The following is a 24,966-nucleotide window of genomic DNA, read 5'->3' on the forward strand; positions in this document are numbered from 1 at the left end:
ATTGCAATTCAGACAAACAATATGTTGGTGATTTGGTACATAAACAAGCAAGGAGGAACGAAGTCTTACGCCTTTGTCGAGAGGCTCTCAGAGTATGGCAGTGGGCAATCTCTTCCCAAAACTTTCTGATAGCAATGCACATCCTGGGGAAATCCAATGTGATAGCAGACAGACTGTGCAGAGCAATTTTGATGCCTCATGAGTGGTCCCTAAAGAAAGAGATATTGGAAAGGGTATTCCAGAAATGGGGCCAGCCTTGCTGCGACCTATTTGCCAGTCCCATGAATGCCAAATGCAGTAGCTATTTTGCCCTAATCCCCCATCCGGGGGAGTCACCCAGGGATGCTCTTGTTCACGATTGGCCCTCAGGACTACTGTATGCATTTCCCCCATTCCCCCTAATACCACAGGTCATTCAGAAAGCCTACTCACTGGGAAGCAGGATAATTCTCATCGCTCCATATTGGCATCATCAAATTTGGTTTCCCTTCCTCTGGCCACATCTTCAGAAGGAACCATGGACTCTGGACCTAGTTCCAGACCTTTTGACTCATATGTCAAGAACCCTCCACCCCTCCCTCCAAACCTTCAGTTTGACAGCATGGCTGCTCCAGTTCCCAACTTAGTCAAGCTTCACAATTTTACGCCAGTAGTTAAACACATCCTGGTATCCTCGCACAAGGCTACAACTAGGAGACTATACTCTAGCAAATGGAAAAGGTTCTCAATCTGGGCACAGAATAAAACCATTGATCCCTTTTCTGCTCCGATCTCTTCTATTCTTGAGTTCCTATCAGAGCTTTTTCAACAGGGTTCAGCGGCAGCTACTATCAAAGTGCAATTAGCTGCAATCTCAAATTTTCATATAGGTGACAGAAATTCGAACTTGATGTCACACAGATTATGTAAAGCCTTTCTAAAAGGTACCTGCTTATTAATACCCCCCCATTAAAGAGCCACTCTCACCAAGGGACTTGAATTTTGTTCTAACATATCTGACCTTGTCTCCTTTTGAACCCTCATCATCTTGTGACCTAAAATTTCTATCTTGGAAGACAATTTTTTAGTTGCCATTACCTCTGCAAGAAGAGTTTCAGAATTGCAAGTGTTATCAATCAACCCTCCTTATTTAATCTTCCATAAGGATAGGGTATCTTTCCGGACAAACCCATCTTTTTTACCTAAGGTGTATTCACAAAGTAACTTAAACCAAACTATTGAGCTGCCAGTGTTTTTCCCTAATCATGGCAACAAGGCAGAATACGAACTACACCAGTTAGATGTGCATAGACAACTCCACTTCTATCTACATAGAACCAAAAATTTCAGAAAGTCTGATCAATCGTTTGTTGCCTTCTCAGAAGTCAAAAAAGGCATGCCAGTCTCCAAAGTCTCACTCTAAAACTGGCTCTAAAATTGTATTACCTTTATTTATATTTCAAATCACAAACAACTACCTTTCAAAGTCAAGGGTCACTCTACTAGGGTCATGGCAACATCATCTGCTTATCTAACTAAACTGGACAGTATTTGTGCTGCTGCTACATGGGCAAGACCTCACAAATTTATTACTCATTAAAAGGTGGATTTGGCCTCCAGGGACAGGGCCTCCTTCGGTTCCACTGTTCTGAAAAGTGTACTCGAGCCACCCTGGGAATATGGTGCTAGGGATGCTGTCCCAACCAGTAAGAATAAAGGTGAGACAGAACAACATAACATAAAGAAGTTATGTACTCACCATAACGTTCCATGTCTGTTGTCCATCTCGCCATTCATTCTTACAATCCCGCCCACCTTCCTCCTAACTAAGACTTCTGGAGAACCTGGAGGATTTCTATCCTTGGTCTAGCAGCTCCACTGATTTTCTTCCCTTTAAGTATCCTCTTTTATAGGACTAGTGTACACACATGGCTATGGTTAGCAGCAAACAAGATCTGGGAAATCACACACTGCATGATAGGATAGCTGTTCAACCATGAGCCAAGTGAAAGACTTTGAGCTATAGTATGCGGCCGAGTCAGAGGCAAAGATCAGCTCCGAACCCAACCAGTAAGAATGAATGGTGAGATGGACAACAAACATGGAACGTTACGGTGAGTACATAACTTCTTTTTATAGAAGAGTGTTTTCATGTTGTCAAAACAATACCAGTTTGAAGTAACTTATTGAAAATAATATGCAGTAATAGACATAATACAGTTTTGAGATTATACAGTGATATTGGTCGTAATTTTTCTCGACCCTTAGATATATTATTTCATATTTTCTATAATGATTTAGCAAACATTTCAACAAACATTTGATGAAACTTTATTCAAGACAATATCTGTCTCAGTAGAACATAATTTGGTAATATTTGTGAAATATATATATTGGATTTGTTGTCAGTTGCTCTTGGATAATTTAGAATCTAATCTCCAAGTTTAAGTGACATAATAATATTTTGATTATTGTATGTGATCTTATGACTCTCTCTCTTTCTGCACCTTGTTATGGTCACCATCAAGCCATTTGCCATCCAGAGGTCTAGAAAGGCCTTATTTTTTCTTGTTGGCCCACCCATTCTGTCGAACCCAATATGAACATTCAGTTCCCTCATTATCAACACTCACTTGTGCTGTCCTGTTTTATCTAATATATCCTTCAACTGTTTCCTAAATGCACTCTTTCTGTCATCATCACAACCCTGCTATGGGGCATAGGCTGAGATTACAAATACTGCCCTGTCTATAATGCAGACTAATTGCCATGAATTTATAACTAATTCTGATGACATCCCTCTCTGTCTTCAGAAGACTGTCTCTCACCACAATTTCCACTGTGATGATGGCAAACTTAGTAAAAGAGTCAATAATTCATTCAGATGCTACTTTTTCAAGAATTTTGGTAAGTGTGCAAGATTACACATGGATCTAAAGACAGTAGCTGATGATGGAGTGTGACTTTCTGATAAAGACAGAACTGATGCATGTTTAAAACCATAAGCTAGAATTTTGGTAGTGAGGGTAAGGTCGATCAGATCCAGTGGTTTGGATAGCATTTTTCTACCTAGTCTGAGTTCTGCACTGTCTTCCTACACACATTTCCTTGCTTACTTAAACTAAATTTCTCCCAAAATACATGAGTAACCTTCTATAATATTTCTATACTACTTGCAATCTAAAATTCCCTACACCTTTATCTTCTCCTATTACATTTCTCATAATCTATCTCTTCATTTTGATTCCCGAAGCTACTATCTTGTATGCTTTTTGTCCTATCATTTCTCATATTTCATCCTACCAATATATTACATGGCTCCTGTATAATTAATATGTTTATTACTATAAATATTTTCGGGTATAATTTGTACTTGATCAAGTTTCTGGAGCTTTTCTCCCTCGGCCGCCACTGAAAATGGACTTTCATAAGTCAGCCTATCCCACTCAACAAATGTAAAGTAAAATAAATAAATACATTAATAATTGACACATACTGGGGTGAGTTCCGTGGAAAGACTGATTGCATGCACATTTGTGTGTAGGGGCAGTGTGATAATGTCTTTGTGTATCTGAGTGTGTGTCTGTGTGTGTGTGTGTGTGTGTGTGTGTGTGTGTGTGTATGTGTGTGTGTGTGTGTGTGTCTGTGTGTGTGTGTGTGTGTGTGTGTGTGTGTGTGCACATGCATGTGTGCATGTGCGTGTGTATGTTTATATATAGTGATATCTATATTGATATCTGTATCTATATCTATATATAGTTATATCTATATCTCTACATATCTATATCTATCTATATATAGATAGATATAGATATATAGATATGTAGATATAGATAAGTCTACACACAGACGTACACATAGTATTTTTACTTATGCTTGTTAATGCTTATTAGTTCATTTATAGTTTAAACTAGTGTGTTTTTTTTTCTTCTGTATGTATTTTCACGTTTTCTCCTTTGGTCTCCAGATTTAATCAGCAAAATGAAATAAATCAATCAATCAATCAATCAATCAATCAATCAAGTAGGTTACACTGCTACAGCCACATTATCACCTTGGAAAAGACATAACCATTGCTGGTATCTTTGTTTGCCCTCTTTTTTAAACAGATATGTCCTTTTTGCCTGACTTATGCAGAGGCCAGGAAACAGTGTGTAGTGATACCATTCAGCGAGATTTATTTAAAAAGCTAACTGGGGAAATTGAAAAACATTCCTCAGAAGTTACAAATCGCAAGCATTCAAAGTTGGAAAGGGACATTGGTAGTTATCGGGCAAATTCTGCTTATAACTTTTTTGTTCCAGGGAACAAGGAATATAAATTAAAAAATACGGGTCCGTTTTACAACAGCAATCGCTTATACAGCAACGCAGTGAATAATTACAATAGACCTTCTTTCACGGAAGGGCTAACAAATAGGAAAGAGTATCCCTTGATTGTGAATGATGAAAGGGATCAGTTTGGCAAGGTGAATGGTGTCACCATCGACAAAGGTGAATCGAGTAGAGAGATTAGTGGGTTGTTAGCGGGTGACACCATGACTGAAGCCGTGAATATTTTGACTGATAACAATAACGAAAACATTACTGATAACACCAATACCGGCATTTCAAACCCTGGCAGCTCTGTTTTTTTGGGGAAACGAGCACAGAACAACAAGAAGGCTATGCTGACCAGGAGTCGGACATTCCTGGGCTCTCATTCCTCAGAGGAAGAGAGTTGAACCACGAAGCAACCATTGCCGAAGAGACTCGTTTTAACATAATTAATCTTACTGACTTTGTCTTTAGTGACGTTGAGCTGCATGTGTTGAAACTAGGACTGAACTTTGTTCCCACAGTTAGAGCAGATTATGGAAAAACAGTGTTGGATATCAAGAAATTCTCTAGGAAACTTAATTTATCTTATATTTTGAATGATATTCCCATAAGGGCCAACAAATGTTTTGTGAAACCCTCAGTTTATAATCCCCCTCTGGCACACACTATAAAAATATTTGAAGAGTCTTGCATTAATGACATTGAAAATATTTTTTCAAGTAAATTCAAACCTAAGCATAATTTGAGTGTCAATGAAAGAAAGGCTTTCAACAAATTACGTGACCTAAATGGTACTTTACGCTTTATGAAAAGTGACAAGGGGGGTAATATAGTCATTATGACTCAAGAACAGTATAAAAATAAAATGAAAGAATTACTAAACAACAGTGATGAATATGAGTTGGTAACATCCTTTTTCATAAAGAAGAAAGAAACCTTCATTCATTCTTTATTATATGATGCCTTGATGAACAAAGAGATCAATTTTGATGTTTATGAATTTTGTGTAATTGAGAATCCCAGAATAGGTGTGTTATTCGGCATTCCCAAAACACACAAGAATCTTCTAGACCCCCCCTTTAGGCCCATTGTATCTTCTCCCCAATCAGTCACGGAAGGGATTTCATTGATTTTGGATGCCACTCTTGGACCCTTGGTAACTAGACAGAAATCATTCATTAAGGATTCTTGGCATTTTTTAAACAGAATCAATAATTTTGCCAATATTGGTGAATTTGATTCCAACAAACATATTATGTTTACTTTAGATGTCGAATCCCTATATACCTGTATTCCCCATGAAGAGGGAATAGATGCCATCCGGGTATTGTTAAGTAAAAACAACCAGTTTAGCACAGGCCAGATATCTACCATTTGTAGATTTCTTGAGATTTTACTTTATCACAATTTTTTCCTGTTCGGAGACTGTTATTATAGACAAAAAAGGGGAGTGGCCATGGGGTCTTCTGCAGCTCCTTCCTACGCCAATTTGGTTATGACGTGGTGGGAGGAGTTCTTTTTAACACCGTTAGGAAGTAGGTTTCATATCTTATTATATCTTAGATTTGTTGATGATTTGTTTTTCATCATAGAGGGGGATGGTGATACAGTAAAAGAAATGGTACAGGAAATTAATGAACAGAATAGTTTTCTAAAGTTCATATTAGGTAATGTAGGTTTACAAATTAAATTTTTGGATGTTGCCCTGAGATGGGACCTTTTGGAAAAAAGGTTTAATAGTAAAATATTCTGTAAGGAGACTTTTACCAACAGTTATCTCCACTATGATAGTGCCCATCAGAAACACATTGTTAAAAACATCCCTAAGGGACAGTTCATCAGGGCATGTCGCATGACATCATGCGAAACTGATTTACACCAAGAATTTTTATATATTAAAAAACTGTTTTTGAACAGGGGGTATCCCAACACGTTGTTGGATGACCTCATTAGCCTGGTTTTGAGTAAAAGAGGAACACACTATCCAGCCATTTTGGATAATAAGGTTAACAAGTTACCACAAGCGACAAGTTTGAATACTTGTACCAATAGTTGTGCAGTGGGTCCGGTGTGTTCTTTGGGTATGAGTATCGATGGCTCAGCCATTAAGAAAGTGATACAGCGAAATTGGAAAATCATAAGAGGGAACAGGGATATATTAAAAGTATTGGGAGAAAAACCAGCTTTTGTTTTTAGGAACACCTTCAATGTTAAAAAAGCCTTAGAAACTAACAAAAAGCAGTTGATTAAAATCAACAAGAAAGGTGTTTTCCCCTGTCACAATTGCAATGCCTGTAGGTTTCTTTCTGTGGGGCCCTTGATAGCCATTGACAGCATTGACAAAACTTTTCAGGTACCAGAATATATTGACTGCAATACCAGTGGGGTAGTGTACATTGGGCTTTGCAGTACTTGCCCAGCTTACTATGTCGGAATGACGACTAGACCCCTAAAAATACGTATACGTGAGCATTTATATGACATGAAGACTCACAATGACACCAATGCCTTATTTAAGCATTCATTAGTGTGCATTAATTTTAAGAAATTTTTATTTTCTGTCTTAGAAGTGTGTCATTCAGATTTGAGGGGGGGAGATTTTAGGAATTTTATTGAACAGAGGGAAGCCATGTGGCAGATTCGTTTAAAATCTGACAAGAGTCCAGGTTTAAATGGCATGATTAACATTAAATGTTTTCTAAAAAATGGCAAGTTAGATATCAAAAAGGAAAACATAGTTTCTTTGTTTTTATAATGTGTTGTTTTGCTTTAAATGGTTTTAGATCTTGAATTAATTGATAGATTGAACAATTAAGAGCACTATTTAAGAGTCTTGTTTTTTGTAATTGAGTATTCTGAAGAAGTCCTTTGACGAAAGCGGTAATAAATTGTTTCTACGCTATTGATTTGTGGATTATTCTTACGGACTGTTTCCTGGCCTCTGCATATTTGTTTTGTTTTCTTAGTGGTATTTCGTTTGGGTTTTTGCCTGACTTCATCAGTTGGTCTCAAGTCACACAAATCAACTGTTAGGAATACACCATTGCCGTAACTGCATTTATATAATTCTACTGCTAAAAATATCTACCAGCTGACAACACATGCAGTTCTGTTTTCAGTGAATATTTTAAGAAGGTACACGTGCCTTCATCTCACATGGCACTGTTAGTAAGGTATTGAAAAGAAACCATCTGGAATTTGTAAGATTGGGTCATGCTGATGGGGTAATTTGATATAATTACTGTGAGAAAGAATTACTTTAATATTTTTATGACATGAAGAAAGAAATGGATTATAGCTACATGCTGAAGTAGGTGAACATTTTCTTCTCAGGGCTAAAGTTAAATCTTCATACAATTGCATCTGACATTTGTACAAGTCACCTTTCAGGGATTGAAAAGTATCTTTAGATGAGCTCTCCCAACCAATTAGCAAATTTGTAAATAAGTAAATAAATACGAAAAAAACATGCAGTGGAACTCCTATAATCAAAACTATTTCCCTGCTCATACTGTTTTAACTTGTGACATCACTCCTGAAGTCAAAAACTAGATATAGATATGTCCAAGCATCTGTCAACATACAGCTTTGATAATAATTTCTTTTTAAGAAGAGTTTTCATTTCATTATTGAAATGATTAATACTTTTGAATATTGGTCGTAATTTTTCTCGACCCTTAGATATATTATTCCATATTTTCTATAATGATTTAGCAAACATTTCAACAAACATTTGATGAAACTTTATTCAAGACAATATCTGTTTCAGTAGAACATAATTTGGTAATATTTGTGAAATATATATATTGGATTTGTTGTCAGTTGCTCTTGGATAATTTAGAATCTAATCTCCAAGTTTAAGTGACATAATAATATTTTGATTATTGTATGTGATCTTATGACTCTCTCTCTTTCTGCACCTTGTTATGGTCACCATCAAGCCATTTGCCATCCAGAGGTCTAGAAAGGCCTTCTTTATTCTTGTTGGCCCACCCATTCTGTCGAACCCAATATGAACATTCAGTTCCCTCCTTATCAACACTCACTTGTGCTGTCCTGTTTTATCTAATATATCCTTCAACTGTTTCCTAAATGCACTCTTTCTGTCATCATCACAACCCTGCTATGGGGCATAGGCTGAGATTACGAATACTGCCCTGTCTATAATGCAGTCTAATTGCTATGAATTTATAACTAATTCTGATGACATCCCTCTCTGTCTTCAGAAGACTGTCTCTCACCACAATTTCCACTGTGATGATGGCAAACTTAGTAAAAGAGTCAATAATTCATTCAGATGCTACTTTTTCAAGAATTTTGGTAAGTGTGCAAGATTACACATGGATCTAAAGACAGTAGCTGATGATGGAGTGTGACTTTCTGATAAAGACAGAACTGATGCATGTTTAAAACCATAAGCTAGAATTTTGGTAGTGAGGGTAAGGTCGATCAGATCCAGTGGTTTGGATAGCATTTTTCTACCTAGTCTGAGTTCTGCACTGTCTTCCTACACACATTTCCTTGCTTACTTAAACTAAATTTCTCCCAAAATACATGAGTAACCTTCTATAATATTTCTATACTACTTGCAATCTAAAATTCCCTACACCTTTATCTTCTCCTCTTACATTTCTCATAATCTATCTCTTCATTTTGATTCCCGAAGCTACTATCTTGTATGCTTTTTGTCCTATCATTTCTCATATTTCATCCTACCAATATATTACATGGTTCCTGTATAATTAATATGTTTATTACTATAAATATTTTCGGGTATAATTTGTACTTGATCAAGTTTCTGGAGCTTTTCTCCCACGGCCGCCACTGAAAACAGACTTTCATAAGTCAGCCTATCCCACTCAACAAATGTAAAGTAAAATAAATAAATACATTAATAATTGACACATACTAGGGTGAGTTCCGTGGAAAGACTGATTGCATGCACATTTGTGTGTAGGGGCAGTGTGATAATGTCTTTGTGTATCTGAGTGTGTGTGTGTGTGTGTGTGTGTGTGTGTGTGTGTGTGTGTGTGTGTGTGTGTGTGTGTGTGTGTGTGTGTGTGTGTGTGTGTGCATGTGCGTGTGTATGTTTATATATAGTGATATCAATATTGATATCTGTATCTATATCTATATATAGTTATATCTATATCTCTACATATCTATATCTATCTATATATAGATAGATATAGATATATAGATATGTAGATATAGATAAGTCTACACACAGACGCACACATAGTATTTTTACTTATGCTTGTTAATGCTTATTAGTTCATTTATAGTTTAAACTAGTGTGTTTTTTTTTCTTCTGTATGTATTTTCACGTTTTCTCCTTTGGTCTCCAGATTTAATCAGCAAAATGAAATCAATCAATCAAGCAATCAAACAATCAATCAATCAATCAAGTAGGTTACACTGCTACAGCCACATTATCACATTGGAAAAGACATAACCATTGCTGGTATCTTTGTTTGCCCTCTTTTTTAAACAGATATGTCCTTTTTGCCTGACTTCATCAGTTGGTCTCAAGTCACACAAATCAACTGTTAGGAAAACACCATTGCCGTAACTGCATTTATATAATTCTACTGCTAAAAATATCTACCAGCTGACAACACATGCAGTTCTGTTTTCAGTGAATATTTTAAGAAGGTACACGTGCCTTCATCTCACATGGCACTGTTAGTAAGGTATTGAAAAGAAACCATCTGGAATTTGTAAGACTGGGTAGTGCTGATGGGGTAATTTGATTTAATTACTGTGAGAAAGAATTACTTTAATATTTTTATGACATGAAGAAAGAAATGGATTATAGCTACATGCTGAAGTAGGTGAACATTTTCTTCTCAGGGCTAAAGTTAAATCTTCATACAATTGCATCTGACATTTGTACAAGTCACATTTCAGGGATTGAAAAGTATCTTTAGATGAGCTCTCCCAACCAATTAGCAAATTTGTAAATAAGTAAATAAATACGAAAAAAAACACGCAGTGGAACTCCTATAATCAAAACTATTTTCCTGCTCATACTGTTTTAACTTGTGACATCACTCCTGAAGTCAAAAACTAGTTATAGATATGTCCAAGCATCTGTCAACATATCTGTATATTCTTAAGAAAAAGAAATAGAAAAATATTTACAGATAGACTATAACCATGCCATTGTTCATGTGAGTGCATATAAGCATATGTATATATATATATATATATATATATATATATATATATATATATATATATATATATATATATATATATATATGTGTGTGTGTGTGTGTTTGTGTCTGTGGGTCTGTGTGTCTGTTGGAATGTGTGTGTTCATCTGTGAGCACTTCAGGTGCTTGAATCCCAAGTGCTCGAAAAGTGATGTCTTAGAGCGAGGTACACAAGCACATTGTAGCTCAGGTAGTCTGCTTCTCGCTCTTGAACAGAAACATTTGTTCAGGCAAGCAGTCTTTCAAAGGGACCAGGAGGGGAGTTTTAGAATTAGGAGTGGGAGGGGGATTTTAGGCTTAGGGAGTTAAAAGGGAGTCTTAGAGTTATGGAGCAGTAGTAGAATTTTAGGTTTAGGGAGTGATCAGGGACTTAAGGGTTAGGGAAGGGGTGAGGAGGTTTAGGGTAATGGAGCAAGGAGTTGGGTCGGGGACTGAGTGGGAGTTTTAGGTTTTGAGTTTAGGGCTATACAGTTACATATGGTTAGATGTGAGGGGTGCTTTGTAAAAGTGGAAAATTGGGCTAGTGGGAATTTGAGCACTTGCTTTTCCACGTAAGTGGCAACAAGCGTGTGTGTCGCAAACTACTACCACACAACACCTGTACTAGACCCTGTTAATTCACTACGGATCTTGGTCAGTCTTCTAAATTAGTTGTCTGTCCCAATATAAGATAAGTAGGTAATGTGTAGGTGATTATTTTTCCACTCTACTCCGTTTGTTAAGACGTAGCAAATGAAACATGAACAACATGTATCTAGTCATTTGCTAAAAGAATGCATGGCACATTTTTTCATTTTCGTACATGGAAAGGTCTTGTTTACTGTTTACTTTTTAGGTTTACCAATTAAACTTAACCAGTTTAGGACATCTTCTACATATAGCTTCTGTGTGTATGATAGACCTCGCATACAAAAATGCATTATGCTAATACAAGTTGTTTATTGCCCCATGATTAAAAGAGAAATCATCTTTCTGCATCACTGCACCTAAGTTTTGAAACAACATTTCACTTTACATCTAAAGCATTGCCCCAACTAGGGGAACTGCCTTCCAAAAACACCATTTGGTGCTTTATATAAATGATGTGTCCTACAATGGGGCTTTGAGGACTTTCCAGTGCTATTTAATGTGGGTATATGTATGGCTATATACCTCTCAACTGTCGAGATTTTCGCAGAATGTCCAGATTTTTGCCTCATATTTTTGGCCTGTTTTTCATAAAATTGTGGTTTTCTGGCAAATCATTTGCAAATCATTGAGGATTAAAGACAGAAAATAATCACAGACATTTAAGTTTCAGACGCCATGTATAAAATACAAAACCTGTTATTCTATCAACTTTGTAAGTTTGTAAGAGCAATATTTAAAATGTTGGTGTTATGTTGTCCTGTCTCGCCTTCATTCTTACTGGTTGGGTTCGGAACTGAGCATCGGGAGAGCTTCCACTGACTCGAGGCTATACCCTATCCCATCATGCTCAGGGAAGATAACCCAGATCTTGTTTGACGCTAAACTAGATTGGGTGCTTCTCACTAGGCTCAGGCTAAGTGAAATACTATTTGAATGCTATTCGGTTATTTCCAAGTAATTTGTATAAATATTGTTGTTTCTGTCAATTGAGAATAGTTTTAGGTCTCAGCTTGTGGTGAATACCTAAGTTTTTTGCTTGTTGTGTTTTGTTGTGGCTGGCCGTCACTTTCGTTAGGCCTACAACTCCCTATCCCATTCTTTAAAACTTTATTTTACCCTTAATGAACCCGTTTAAATTAGATGGTTCGTCTTTCTTTCTTCTTTCCATCTTTAGCCTGTTTAAATTAGAGGGCACCTTTTTTCTTCTAATTCCATCCCTTTCTAAGAGGTTGTTGTTTAAGTTAGAGACATCTCCTCTAGCTAGAGGAGATCATTGTTTTAGTTAGAGACCTCTCTTCTAGCCCCTTTTCTGTCCCCTGTGAGACAGTAAATAAAAAAAAAAGTAGAGTAGCAGTTATATATTTACCTTTTTATAGTATGGTGGGTTTAATAGTGTGATCGTTTTTTGCTAGCGTTGTTATCACTATCACTAACCTAGTTTCCTGGACAGTGTTTGTTGTTTTTTCACTATGTCTAAGGAAGGAAAAGAAGTGAAGCAGTCAGGCTTCAAAAAGTGTGATTCCTTTTCTCAGAAAATGTCTCTAACTGATGGGCACACTAGTTGTGTCTACTGTTTAGGTGCAGTACACCTTCAAGACTCATGTTCCATTTGTCATGGGTTCAGTTCTAGGGTGCTGCAGGAACGTAAAAATAAACTTATGATCAGGGGATTGCTTCCATTTGCTGAGGCACTAGAAGGGAACCAGACCTCTTCCAAGTCATCTCAATCCCCAAAGTCTGACAAGTCAACAAAAAGAGCTTCTTCTTCTTCGGCTCCTGCTTCTAAGCTGGCTAAAAATCTTTCTAAGGATACGACTTCGGAACCAAAGGCTTTTGGAACCAAAAAGACTACTCCTTCATTTCCACCAGTATTGTTGGAACTGACTAGCAGCCATATAAGGATCCCGTCCCCAACCTTGGAGCCAGTCTCCTCAGTTCCTCAGTCACCTATTTTACAGTCAGTGGCTGGTAGTGTAAAATCCTCGATCCCGTCCTCTTGATCCTCCAGGTGTCTGTCGGATGTCGACATGGCGTGGGTGGTCAAGAGGTTGCTTTGGACTCTGGCCAAGATCCTTTCGAGTCCAGCTCAAAAGGAATTGGAACCGAATTCTGCTACTGCCCCTTCTTCTATTCCTCATCTGACCTGAGTGGTTTTGGAGCCAGAGTGCTTGGATGTGTTTGTGGTGGAACCATTGGGTCTGAGATTCACTCCAGGGTTTTCAGCCCCGACTTCTGCTCTGACCTCTTCAGCACCATCTTCTATTGAAGGGTCTGACAGCCGACACTCCCCCACTGGGTCCGGGGAGGAGAGTCAGATTGGACCCTTGTTGAATCTGAATCTACCTCTTGGGGCATTGGCACAGGTGAGTTCAGCACCTACATCAACCTCGGAGCCCACCTTCTTGGTACAAGAGGAGTTTCCTGGCTCTTCAGAGCTGGAGGCTCCCTTATACCTGGGTTGTGGTGCCTTCAAGGTGATGAGGAGTGTGCTGTCACCCTGATGGCTCCCACTCTCAGATCCAAGCACTGTTCCCTCAAAAGTGCTGGTGTCTCCCTCTCTACCATCCCTCCCCCCAGGCATAGAGAACCGGTGCCCCAGGATGCCCCATTGAGTGAGTCCGTCTCTTCCACAACCTCCCAAGAGGACACCTCCGGGGAGGTCCCTTGAAAGAAAACATGTAAGAGGAAACATCTAGACTCCCCTGTGGAGTCTGTCACTTCAGATATGAAATTAGATGATACAGAAGGGTCCCCACTGTCACCCTCTGAGGATGTCTCCTTCTCAGACATCCTAGAGATCCTGAAGCAAAGAGGTGGCTGGAAGACCCTTACCCCTTCTGAAGATGAGTCCATATACCTGGAGGCATTTCGTTCTTGACCCTCCATCTCTTGGTTGTCTCTGCCCTTTGACCAGCTCCTCAACATTATTAGTCGAAAGGCATGGGGCTCTCCAGAATCTGTGGAACCTGTTCCGAGGAGGACCAACAAACTTATAACTGCACCATCAGACAAAGACTTCTTAACCAAAGGTGCCCCAGTAGATGCTATGGTGGTGGTGGCAGCCACCAAAAAGGAGTTAGTTGAGACTTCTTCATCTGTCCCTCTGCCAAATAAGGAATCTTGAACAATGGACAGGTATGGGAAGTGTACGTTCTCATCAGTGGCTTTTACGCTCAGATCACTGAACTATTTGACCCTTTTTACCAGACTTCAGAGAGATCTCCTAAAAGAGCTAGGTGATACCCTCCAAGGTGCCACAGCTGGAGGGGTTCCAGACAAGGTGACCACCCAGCTTGCTACCTTAAATTCAGTAGTTAACTCCTCTATGCAGCTCATTTTATATGCACCCGATGGTGTGAATAGGGCAGCTGGTACAGAAATCACTCTGAGGAGGCATTCCTGGATGCACCTTTCAGAGCTCACTGAGTCCTTCAAGTCTTCCTTCACTAATGCCCCTTTTGACAGCTCGTCCTTATTCGAGCCAAAAGTTAAAGAGACTCTGATCAGGTGCGAAGAAGAAGGCAAAACTCTGTTTGCCATGGCAGTACATTTTTCCCTCCCTACCAGGCCTTATCCCAAAGGCCAGAAGGGTGGGAAAATGTGGTTCTGTAAATCTTAAAGAGCTTTGCCAGATGCACGTGATGAATCTTCTCCCAGAGGCAGAGGGGGAAATAACAATGGAAGACGCCGACCTCATGGCAGGGGGGGGGGTCCACAAAATCATGGCGACAGAGGTACATTCTCTAGCAGACCCACCTCTGGAGGCAGTCAGAGGCAGACTATCACTGTACCTAAAAGCCTGGTTAACATCACTCAAAGCAAATGGGTACAGATACCCTTCTCCACCCCACCTCCCAAAACAAGATCAGTCCCAGACATTCCACCCTGTCAAAGGGATCAAGCAACCCTAGAGATACAAAGGTTGCTTAGAAAAAGAGTCATCCAAGAAGTCCCCACAGACCAAACTGGATCCAGAACTTACTCAAGGTTCTTTTTAGTTCCAAAAAAAAACGGGACTGGAAACCCATCTTGGATCTCAGCAGGCTGAACAAGTCCATAAAAAAATCAAAGTTCCGAATGGTGACACTGCAGTCTATTCTCCCCTTTCTGGGAAAAGACAATTGGATGTGCTCAATCGATCTTCAGGATGCTTATTACCACAAAAAAATGGACAGGCGATCCAGGAGAAATCTACGCTTCTGTCTGGGAGCCAGTCATTACCAGTTCCGAGCTCTGGCTTTTGGTCTCACTACAGCCCCTAGAGTGTTTACCAAATGCATGGCAGTAGTCACAGCTCACCTGAGGTGTCTAGTATTCTGGGTGTTTCCATACTTAGACGACTGGCTCCTGACCATCACCACTGAGCATCAACTAACCAAGGCAAGAGACACCACCGTTCATCTTTGCTCAGAACTGGGCATTACCATAAATTTTGAAAAATCTGCCTTGTTGCCATCACAGCATATTACATTCATAGGCGCAGACTTAAACACAGAAGACATGGTAGCAAAACCACCTCATGACAGGGTACAGACACTGTGCCATCAAGTGTCCATCTTGCTCTTGAAAAAGAAAGTACAGGCAAGGTTTGTTCTAAAGGTCTTGGGCACTATGGCACTATGGCAACTGCTCTAACATTAGTACCTCTGGCACGTCTATATATGAGAGTTCTACAGTGGCTATTCTTCATTCAATGGTCCATGCAAGAGTTACCCATGTCCCACAAGATCTTCATTACAGACTCCTGCAAGAAAGACCTACATTGGTGGCTTCAGTCCACTCAGGTAACTCTAGGCATTCACTCTCCCTCAATCAATAGCCACAGTGACCATGGACACTTTCCAGATGGGAGGAGCATTATCTGGGAAAGACCATCAAAAGAACTTGGCAGGAACAGGATTACCACTTGCACATCAATGTCCTAGAGATGAGAGCGGTGCTTCTGGCATTGCAGGCATTCCAGAACTCTCTTCCACCAGGTACGATTTCAATACAGACAGACAATATGTCGGTAGTGTGGTATTTCAACAAACAAGGTGGAACCAGAGCCTAGCCAATGTGTCTAGAGGCTGAAAGAGTATGGCAGTGGGCAGTCTCTTTTCAATGTTTTCTGACTGCAGGGCATATTCTGGGGAAATCCAGCATGATAACAGACAAACTGAACAGCGCAATTCTAATGCCTCACAAGTGGTCCCTAAAACAGGAAATTGCAAACCAGATTTTTCGCAAGTGGGCCAGCCTTGCTGCAACCTGTTTGCCATGTCCATGAACACCAAATGCAGCAGCTACCTTGCCCTAATCCTCCCACAGAGGAAGTCACCAAGGGGTGCACTCATTCACGATTGGACCCCAGGTCTCCTTTATGCCTTTCCCCCATTTTCTCTAATCCCCAAAGTTCTACAGAAAGCCAAATAATTGAGTTGTAGATTAATACTCATTGCTCTGTACTGGCCTCATCAGATCTGATTTCCTTTCCTAGGGCCCCATCTCCAAGAAGAGCCATGGATTCTGTACCCAGTACCAGATCTTCTGACTCATCAGTCAGGAACACTCCACTCCTCTATCCAAACCTTCAAACTAACAGCTTGCTGCTCCACTTCCAGTCTTAGCCAGGCTTCCAGAAATATCCCTGCAGTGAGACCCATTCTAATTTCAGCTCATAAGACAATAACTAGACAGCTTTATGCTAGAAAATTTAAAAGGTTTTCTTGTTGGGCTTCTAAGAATCACATAGACCCCTTTACAGCTCCCATAAGTACAATTTTAGATTTCTTAGCAGAAATTTTTAATGAAGGTGCAGCAGCAGCTACCATATGAGTGCAATTAGCCGCCATATCTAACTACCACATAGAAAACATGGGATCAAAAATAACATCTCACAGATTATTCAAAGCTTTCCTGAGAGGCACATTTTTACTAAAGACAGAGTCTCTCTTAGAATGAATCCTTCATTCCTTCCCAAAGTATGTTCTGAAACCAACTTGAATCAATCCATTGACCTGCCTGTCTTCTTTCCAAACTATGGCAACAAGGCAGAATACTCGCTACACCAACTGGATGTCCACAGGCAGTTATACTTCTATTTGCATAGAACAAAGGAATTTAGAAAATCTGACCAGTTATTTGTTTCCTTTTCAAATAACAGAAAAGGTGCACTGATATCAAAAGTTACCTTGTCAAAATGCCTTACTGACACTATTACCCATGCATATAATTCTCAACATAAACAACTGCCAGGAAAGATTAGAGACCACTCAATAAGAGCTATGTCAACTTCAACCACCTTTCAGGCCAGATTACCTATGGACTTGATCTGTGTTACAGCCACATGGGTCAAACCTCATACCTTTATCACTCATTACAAAGTAGACGTGGCCTCCTGGAACAGGGCTTCCTTTGGTTCCACTGTTCTGAAGAGTTTATTCCCTTGAGCCACCCAAAAAAAAAGGTGCTAGGGATGCTGTCCCAACCAGCAAGAATGAAGGAGAGGTAGGATAATATAACATTAAGAAGTTATGTACTCACCATAATGTTCCATGTTTGTTGTCCATAATCACACCTTCATTCTTGCATCCCACCCTCCTTCTCCCAACCTTCAAGAGGAAATTTTTATTGGCTGTGAATTGTGTTCTCTGCTTCCCTTCTTGCCTCTTGAGACATAGGCAAATAACTATTACCATTGGAATTTTGTATATGATTTCAGTGTGTTACTATTTTGCAAATAAGATCTGGGTTATCTTCCCTAAGCATGATGGGATAGGGTATAGCCTTGAGCTAGTGGAAGCTATCGAGCTTTAGTAATAGAAGAGTCGGAACCGATGCTCAGTTCCAAACCCAACCAGCAAGAATGAAGGCGAGATTATGGACAACAAACATGAAACATTATGGTGAGTGCATAACTACTTTTTTTCTATTTTTATTTTGGGCTTTTGTCCCATTTATGGCTTTGTCTAGTTTTTTAACTCTAAGAGATACAGAGCTATGATTGGTTATAAATGTTTATTTATTTGTCTTTGTTTACTATACTAAGTTCCAATCAAACACAGAGTAGTTACATTTCGGTTTACATTTATACGCAAACAGTAGTTGCATTTCTATTGTTCTGTTCCAAATTCAACCCCATGGCACTTTAGATCTGTCCTTTATTACAGTGCTGCACTGCTTTCAAAATAATGTCAGCCCTAGCTTAAAACTTTTATTACTTTTCCATATCTGCTGTATACCCATTTGGAAGATTATTTAAACTTCTGGAGTCTGTTTTTCCCTAATGATAAAAATGTATAAAGTGTGTACAAGTGTTTTGTATGAGGACAGTTGAAAGTTCTGCACCAAAAACTTAGATAAGATACTGAAGAATTTTAATAAGCATTATTGAGATACCCAATTACTTCAAAACTATCTACGAAGTTCTGAAGAAAACTTTGCAAAAACAATGTGCATTAGCATGGAAATATGAATTCATAATAATAGAATGTCACAAAAGCAATGTGAAGAATTATAGCTCACATAAAAAGTGACGAATGCATTGACTAGCCTCTATAGGAAATAAGTGGATTTAAACACAGTAGGAAAATTCAAGAACCAGTGGAACAGACAAAAGAATGCTCTAGTAAGAGCCAAAGGGGGGTTAATTTCTTGTCTGAAAAACAGTAGCAGAATAGGGTAATTACTACAGGTAAAACTAGCACTGGTGGTTACTGCATCTCTTTTACCCTGAACTGAAGCAGCCTCAGAACAGATTATGTTAAGTTGGTGGCACAGGCAGTGCTAGGATGGGTCAATGAGGTGGCTGCCGCAGGGACAAAATTTGCAGATGCTGATGGTGCGGTAGTGTAATGCCAACATTCAGAAAGGAATGATGATACTGTATTTGTGGTCACCACTGAAGCACTTTACTTTTACTATTTTAATTAAAGCAAGCAGTTTCCTGCTGTTTCATTTGCAGTAAAAGAGCTTTTTTAACTTCCCCACTAACAGTTAAGTGAGTGCCAGATTGTGGAACCCCACAAGGCACCAGATAACTTAGCTCCAGTTCTGCGTGGGAGTGCAGGGGCATAGAACTCTGATTTTCTTGTGTAATAGTATAGCCCTGTGCAAAAACCTTCAAAAGCATCCTGTGTAACTATTTTTTTTTTTTTCGGTGGATTCAAGCAAATGTTTTCATCCAAGTTTTATCTACATTTGTAACCTTGTTCAGGCAAGACAGGTGATGTTTGTTTGGCAATAAAGTATGTTTACGTGTTTTTATTTATTTTTAGATACTTGACTACTGATCATCAAGCTGACCTCCACTTCTTATGATGAATACTTCATTCCTTCTCCTAATTACCATAATAAGAGGCAATAATGGGCAAGGGAAGACATCATCAAGGCAGCCATTAGATACTATATATTTTGTTACTCTAACCCATCCCTTGGTGGCTGACTTATACTTTAAGTGACACAAGGGCCTGCTGTGCCTTCCCCTTTTTGTGTGCTTGTTCCTGAATATATGCACTGAAAGGTATCTCATGAACAAGGCAGAGCCAAGTGCATGTCTCTGACACTTAAACTGCATGCCACATACCTCTCACTTTCTCCCCCAAGAGACCAGTGGTAGATACTCTTCCATCCTAGACTAACAGCCACAAACCGGAGTTTCTTACCAAATATTCACATGTATATGCTTTTCCGTGTGTGTGTGTGTGTGTGTGTGTGTGTGTGTGTGTGTGTGTGTGTGTGTGTGTGTGTGTGTGTGAGAGAGGGTTTGTGTGTCTCTGAGTATATGCACACCCATGCATGCCTGTGTACAGGACTGTGTGTGTGTGTGTGTGTGTGTGTGTGTGTGTGTGTGTGTGTGTGTGTGTGTGTGTGTGTCTCTGAGTATATGCACACCCATGCATGCCTGTGTACAGGACTGTGTGTGTGTGTGTGTGTGTGTGTGTGTGTGTGTGTGTGTGTGTGTGTGTGTCTCTGAGTATATGCACACCCATGCATGCCTGTGTACAGGAGTGTGTGTGTGTGTGTGTGTGTGTGTGTGTGTGTGTGTGTGTGTGTGTGTGTGTGTGTGTGTGTGTGTGTGAAAGGGTTTGTGTGTCTCTGAGTATATGCACACCCATGCATGTCTGTGTACAGGACTGTGTGTGTGTGTGTGTGTGTGTGTGTGTGTGTGTGTGTGTGTGTGTGTGTGTCTGTGTGTGTGTGTGTGTGTGTGTGTGTGTGTGTGTGTGTGTGTGTGTGTGTGTGTGTGCGCGTGCGTGTGAGTGTGTGTGTGTGTATCTGGTTTATAGTGGGTTCATTGATTTGCTAATGAGTCTACTACATTGGTCAGCTTCTCTGGAAAACACCTGGGTCTGTTAGCCTGGTAAAGGTAGGTATAGGTGAATAAAAGCTGTACAGTAGATCTTCATAATGTACTTGTCTTTACAGCATTCTGTAAAGCAAATACCATTTAAGTCATTTAGTAGATAGCATGTTTTCCACTCATGCAGTGTTATGCAGTTACTGTAAAGCGTATCAGTGTCATGGTTAAAGTAGGGGTTAATTTAGAATACCAAATTTTTACAAATGAAAGTCAAAAGATAAAGGATAAGAAGTTTAAATTGACAAAAAAGATGAAATTGTTACCAAAAGCTTGATGTTGCAGTACTTTATCTTCTTGGTCTTCTCTTGAGGTTATGCCTACTGACTTTTAATCTTGTCAGTTTCCACACTCTGAATGGGATCTATGAAAATCACTATTTTTTAATTTTTTGGGGGTACGGCTCAAGATTTGCTATTATATTGCAATTTAAGGCTAATTATAGCTGAGTAATGGTTAAACATTATGCAATCAAATTCATAACTTTATTTTATAAAAAAATCCCAGTACTCAAGCATGCATGATATTCCTTGTTACTATAACATTGTCTTATGTATAAAATAAAATTTAGAGCCTATTTTTAATCTCTTTCATTCAAATTTCTCATAGCATGCTGTCAAAAAGGGAGCACTCAAGATCTTGTTCATGTACCCAAGATTCTTTAGCTTCTTCACACTTAAAATTATTTGATAGCAAATACATGGTAAGGCATACATCCTGCAATTATTTTGTTCCAAACAAATTGAATAACATCATATGCCAAGATACATGATCAAAAATGAATTATGTATGCCATGGTTGCTTGCTAGAGAGGAGGTATAGCTAAATGCTATGACATATTTTCCTATTCTGCTATGACAATACTGGATGCCACGGCTGGTTACTAGACAGGAGGAATACCTAAATGCCATGGCATATTCTGCTATTGTGCTATGATAATATTGTATGCCAAGGCTGATTGCTAGACAGGAAGTATAGCTAAGTGCCATAGCATATCCTACTGTTCTTCAATGACAATATATTACAATATATCCTTGTGTGTCTTCTATGGATGAGTGTTTGTGTGAAGCCAAGTTGTCCTACTATCAGAAAACATTGGATATGTCAAAGCTTTGATGTACTACAAGGTATTTATTCTACTTTTTTCAACATGCATTTTACTGCTTTTATCAGAAGAATGTAAATCACATATAGTTGTACTAAGACATATCAGTTTTAACATGGTGACAAAATCATGCTAAAGAAAAATGTGAGCTCATACTGGTAAGCTTAAGGAAATTGTAATAAACAACTAGTACAGGTTCGATTAGCACCATGATGTTACCTAGTTATAAGCACAGCTTACTGGTTAAAGTAGCAATCAAATACTTGTCTCTCACAGTTTTATTGTTGAGCAGATATCTTGCAAGCTAGCATCTTCACATCTTTTGAAAGCTTTTTTGAATTCACTAAGTCTTCTTTGTAATACATAATCATAAGATACTGGTTGTAGTGTTTATTTTTTCTGTTTTGTTTAGTATATAGGTAGTACATCTGTCAAATTATGTGATATTTGGGACCAAACACATTGCAGTGCAATAACTACTACACAGGGCAGACTAGACAGGTCACACCTCAAGCTTTGCAGGTGAACTACCAGTTAAGGACTGGAAAAGAAAAACAACAACAAAAGAGGCTGGTGCTCATTACAAGCTGACCAGCGCATACTGCTTAAGAAAGAATAGATGGTACAGTAGAAAGAACAAAAGAAAATCAGTTTGCAGTTATTAAACAAAGAGACTAGTGGAATGGTAGGTCCAGATGATAGAGTCATGTCATGGGACACGTGAATGATGATGTACAATTGCCAATTATTAAACAGGCAGCCCGGTGGCTGAAGATTGCTTTGACCGAGTTGGAGGTGCAGAACAGTTATGGTACACAGGAAATCATGCAGCAACCAATTCAGAGAGTGCAAAGACTATGAAAACACGGAGTGCCTCCCTTGACACAATGGCAATGGAGAGAAGATTTTTGGCGAAAAAAGGTTGCTTGCTCAATGCACACATCGGATAAGGATGGTGAGCCATCTCTGCTTATTTTTTATTATTTATTTCATTCTTAACACACTTTGTATAAAGGATAGAAGTGAGTGTTGTCTGATGACTGAAATGTGAAAGTGTAGCCCACTGATGAATGGTGGTGAAGCTGCCTAATCCAGGTATGTAAATGCAGGGATACAGAATTCTTTATTATTCTTTCAATGTAATAAAAATCATGCAGCAAAATGAAAAGCAAAGCTTTAGTATCTCTGACAATTAAACCAGTACCTCTGATAGGTGTGTGTGTGTGTGTGTGTGTGTGTGTGTGTGTGTGTGTGTGTGTGTGTGTGTGTGTGTGTGTGTGTGTGTGTGTGTGTGTGTGTGTGTGTGTGTGTGTGCATCTATCTATATGTCAATATCTATCTATATCATACATATATAGATAGATACATAAGTGTGTGTATACACACACAGATATATATATATATATATATATATATATATGTATGTATGTATGTATATTGTTGTGGAAAACAATTCAGTTGAGACACCAGTCTTTATAAAATAAAACAATTTATTCCATGCAATAATCTCAAAATGCAGGTTCTCCCAAATAACATAAAAGTCTAGAGGCCTTTGTACAAAGTAAGACAGTTCTGAAGTACTAAGCAGTTTTTGGTCACATGATTTCATCTGGTGTTCTCAGAGAATAAATTCCAGTCTAGTCACTCATGTTACCTTTTTGTGTTGAGAAATGCCTTCTCTAGAATCATTGCTTTAGTCATTAGGTTCTACTTAAGCAAGCGCAATGCCATGTGTATGTGTGTGTGTGTGTGTGTGTGTGTGTGTGTATATATATATATATATATATATATATATATATATATATATATATATATATATATAGACAATTTAGTGTAGCCATTTGACCAGCAAGTTTTTGGGACATGGGAGGAATCTAGAGAACTTGTAGTAAATCCACATAGGCAAAAGGAAAACAAACACATATAGATAATAGATAGTAATGGCAACCAGATGCTGGAGCTGGAAGTAGGAATCGTAATTACTGAGCTATCATTTAAGCACACAGTAATTTGAAAGCTCTTGTACAGCAACTTTTAACATTCACATGTCCGGTGATGATCACAATAATAATGCCTACATTTTGAGGTAAACAATGGGTTAGACAGCACTGTGTGCTGAATGCATACATAAGCAATGGATGTGGAATGGAAAATTCATTCAGTATTTGGTGTCAGAAGTTGTCAGTGTGAGGGATAGATTAAAAGGTTGACAGGTCATTTTGAAGCTGTGAAAGCATAACCATGATAATCACCCATTTATAATGGCAACACCTACTTATAATATCTGAAGACAGTAGCAGTTCAGATTCCTTTTTCTTACTTTCATTCTTTCTTATTTACATCTTGCAACTCGAGAAATTAAACTCATGTTTTATCCTTCCATTTGCTTAACTGCAAAGGGTTGAAGTTAAATGATAAGATAATGAGTGAATATTATCTAAAATAAACAACATATTTTATAACATGACTCATTTTTTTCACAAACTGTAAGTGGATTCAAATAATACATATGTGAAGAAGTCAAAAGGGTAAGTACTAAAATCCCAAATTTAAAAAGGTAAAAAATAGAGAGGGACACTATGGTTTATTGGCGTTATCACAGGATGCCAAGCCTAACTCCATAGATATGGTATATGAAAGATAAGAATACCGTATTTTATGGTCAATCGGAAGATTTGCCAAAACTCAAAGTATTTTGTATGTTTGGTTTGGTAGGCACGTAAAATGACAGTTTTGTCAAACCCAGCTTTGTGAATTAACCTTTAATCAAAGCTGCTGCATCCCTTTTCTTAAAGCGCATTGACCTCTAAATCATTTTGTAAGTGTAAAGTGAAGGGGCTGGGAATAAGAGGGCTTTGCCACAGGAAGCTCTATTTCTTTATGCAGATTTATTTCTCTGAGAAGTCCTTTTTAGGTTAATGGTTTACCAAAAAGTCTTGTGTGAGGAATACTGTGTATGGATAGACAACCTTCTGAACATTGTTATCTCAGTTTGTTTATTCTTAGTCTCTGCTTAGCTTGGAATATAAACATTTGGCTAAGGACAGACTAGATGAAGGTTGAGTTGAACAGCATACTTAATGATTAAGCTACTGTGCTGTCTGTCAGAACCACTGCTGTGTAATTTTAACCACCAGGTCTGTGCAATTAAATATCTCAGTCTTTCATGACATTGGTAAGCCATTGGTTGGCTTTTCATTTTTAATCTTTATGCATTCTGGATTTAGGAGTCCATCTTCTATGGCAGCACTCTGTACCTGCATAGTGTGTTCTGCTTAAATTTACTTTTGTAATGTACCAAATCTGGGATAACTTTTATCCTGGTAATGTAAGGTTATGGTGGTTAACTTAACTCAGAAAAGATATATGGGTAAC

At 38.6% G+C, this 24,966-nt stretch overlaps 1 protein-coding gene across 1 annotated transcript in view; it reads left to right on the forward strand.

Annotated features, from left to right (window-relative positions):
- KCNC3 (potassium voltage-gated channel subfamily C member 3) overlaps positions 1 to 22,541 on the forward strand; it is a 1,369,778-nt gene extending 1,347,237 nt beyond the window's left edge. Inside the window, exon 4 of the mRNA XM_044059195.1 lies at positions 22,348 to 22,541. Within this exon, the coding sequence (XP_043915130.1) occupies positions 22,348 to 22,541 (194 nt within the window). The remainder of the gene's footprint in view (positions 1 to 22,347) is intronic.
- The last annotated feature ends 2,425 nt before the right edge of the window (positions 22,542 to 24,966 follow it).

This window comes from Protopterus annectens, chromosome 17.part0 (assembly GCF_019279795.1).
Source record: "Protopterus annectens isolate FY-2018-M chromosome 17.part0, PAN1.0, whole genome shotgun sequence".
NCBI lineage: Eukaryota > Metazoa > Chordata > Ceratodontiformes > Protopteridae > Protopterus > Protopterus annectens.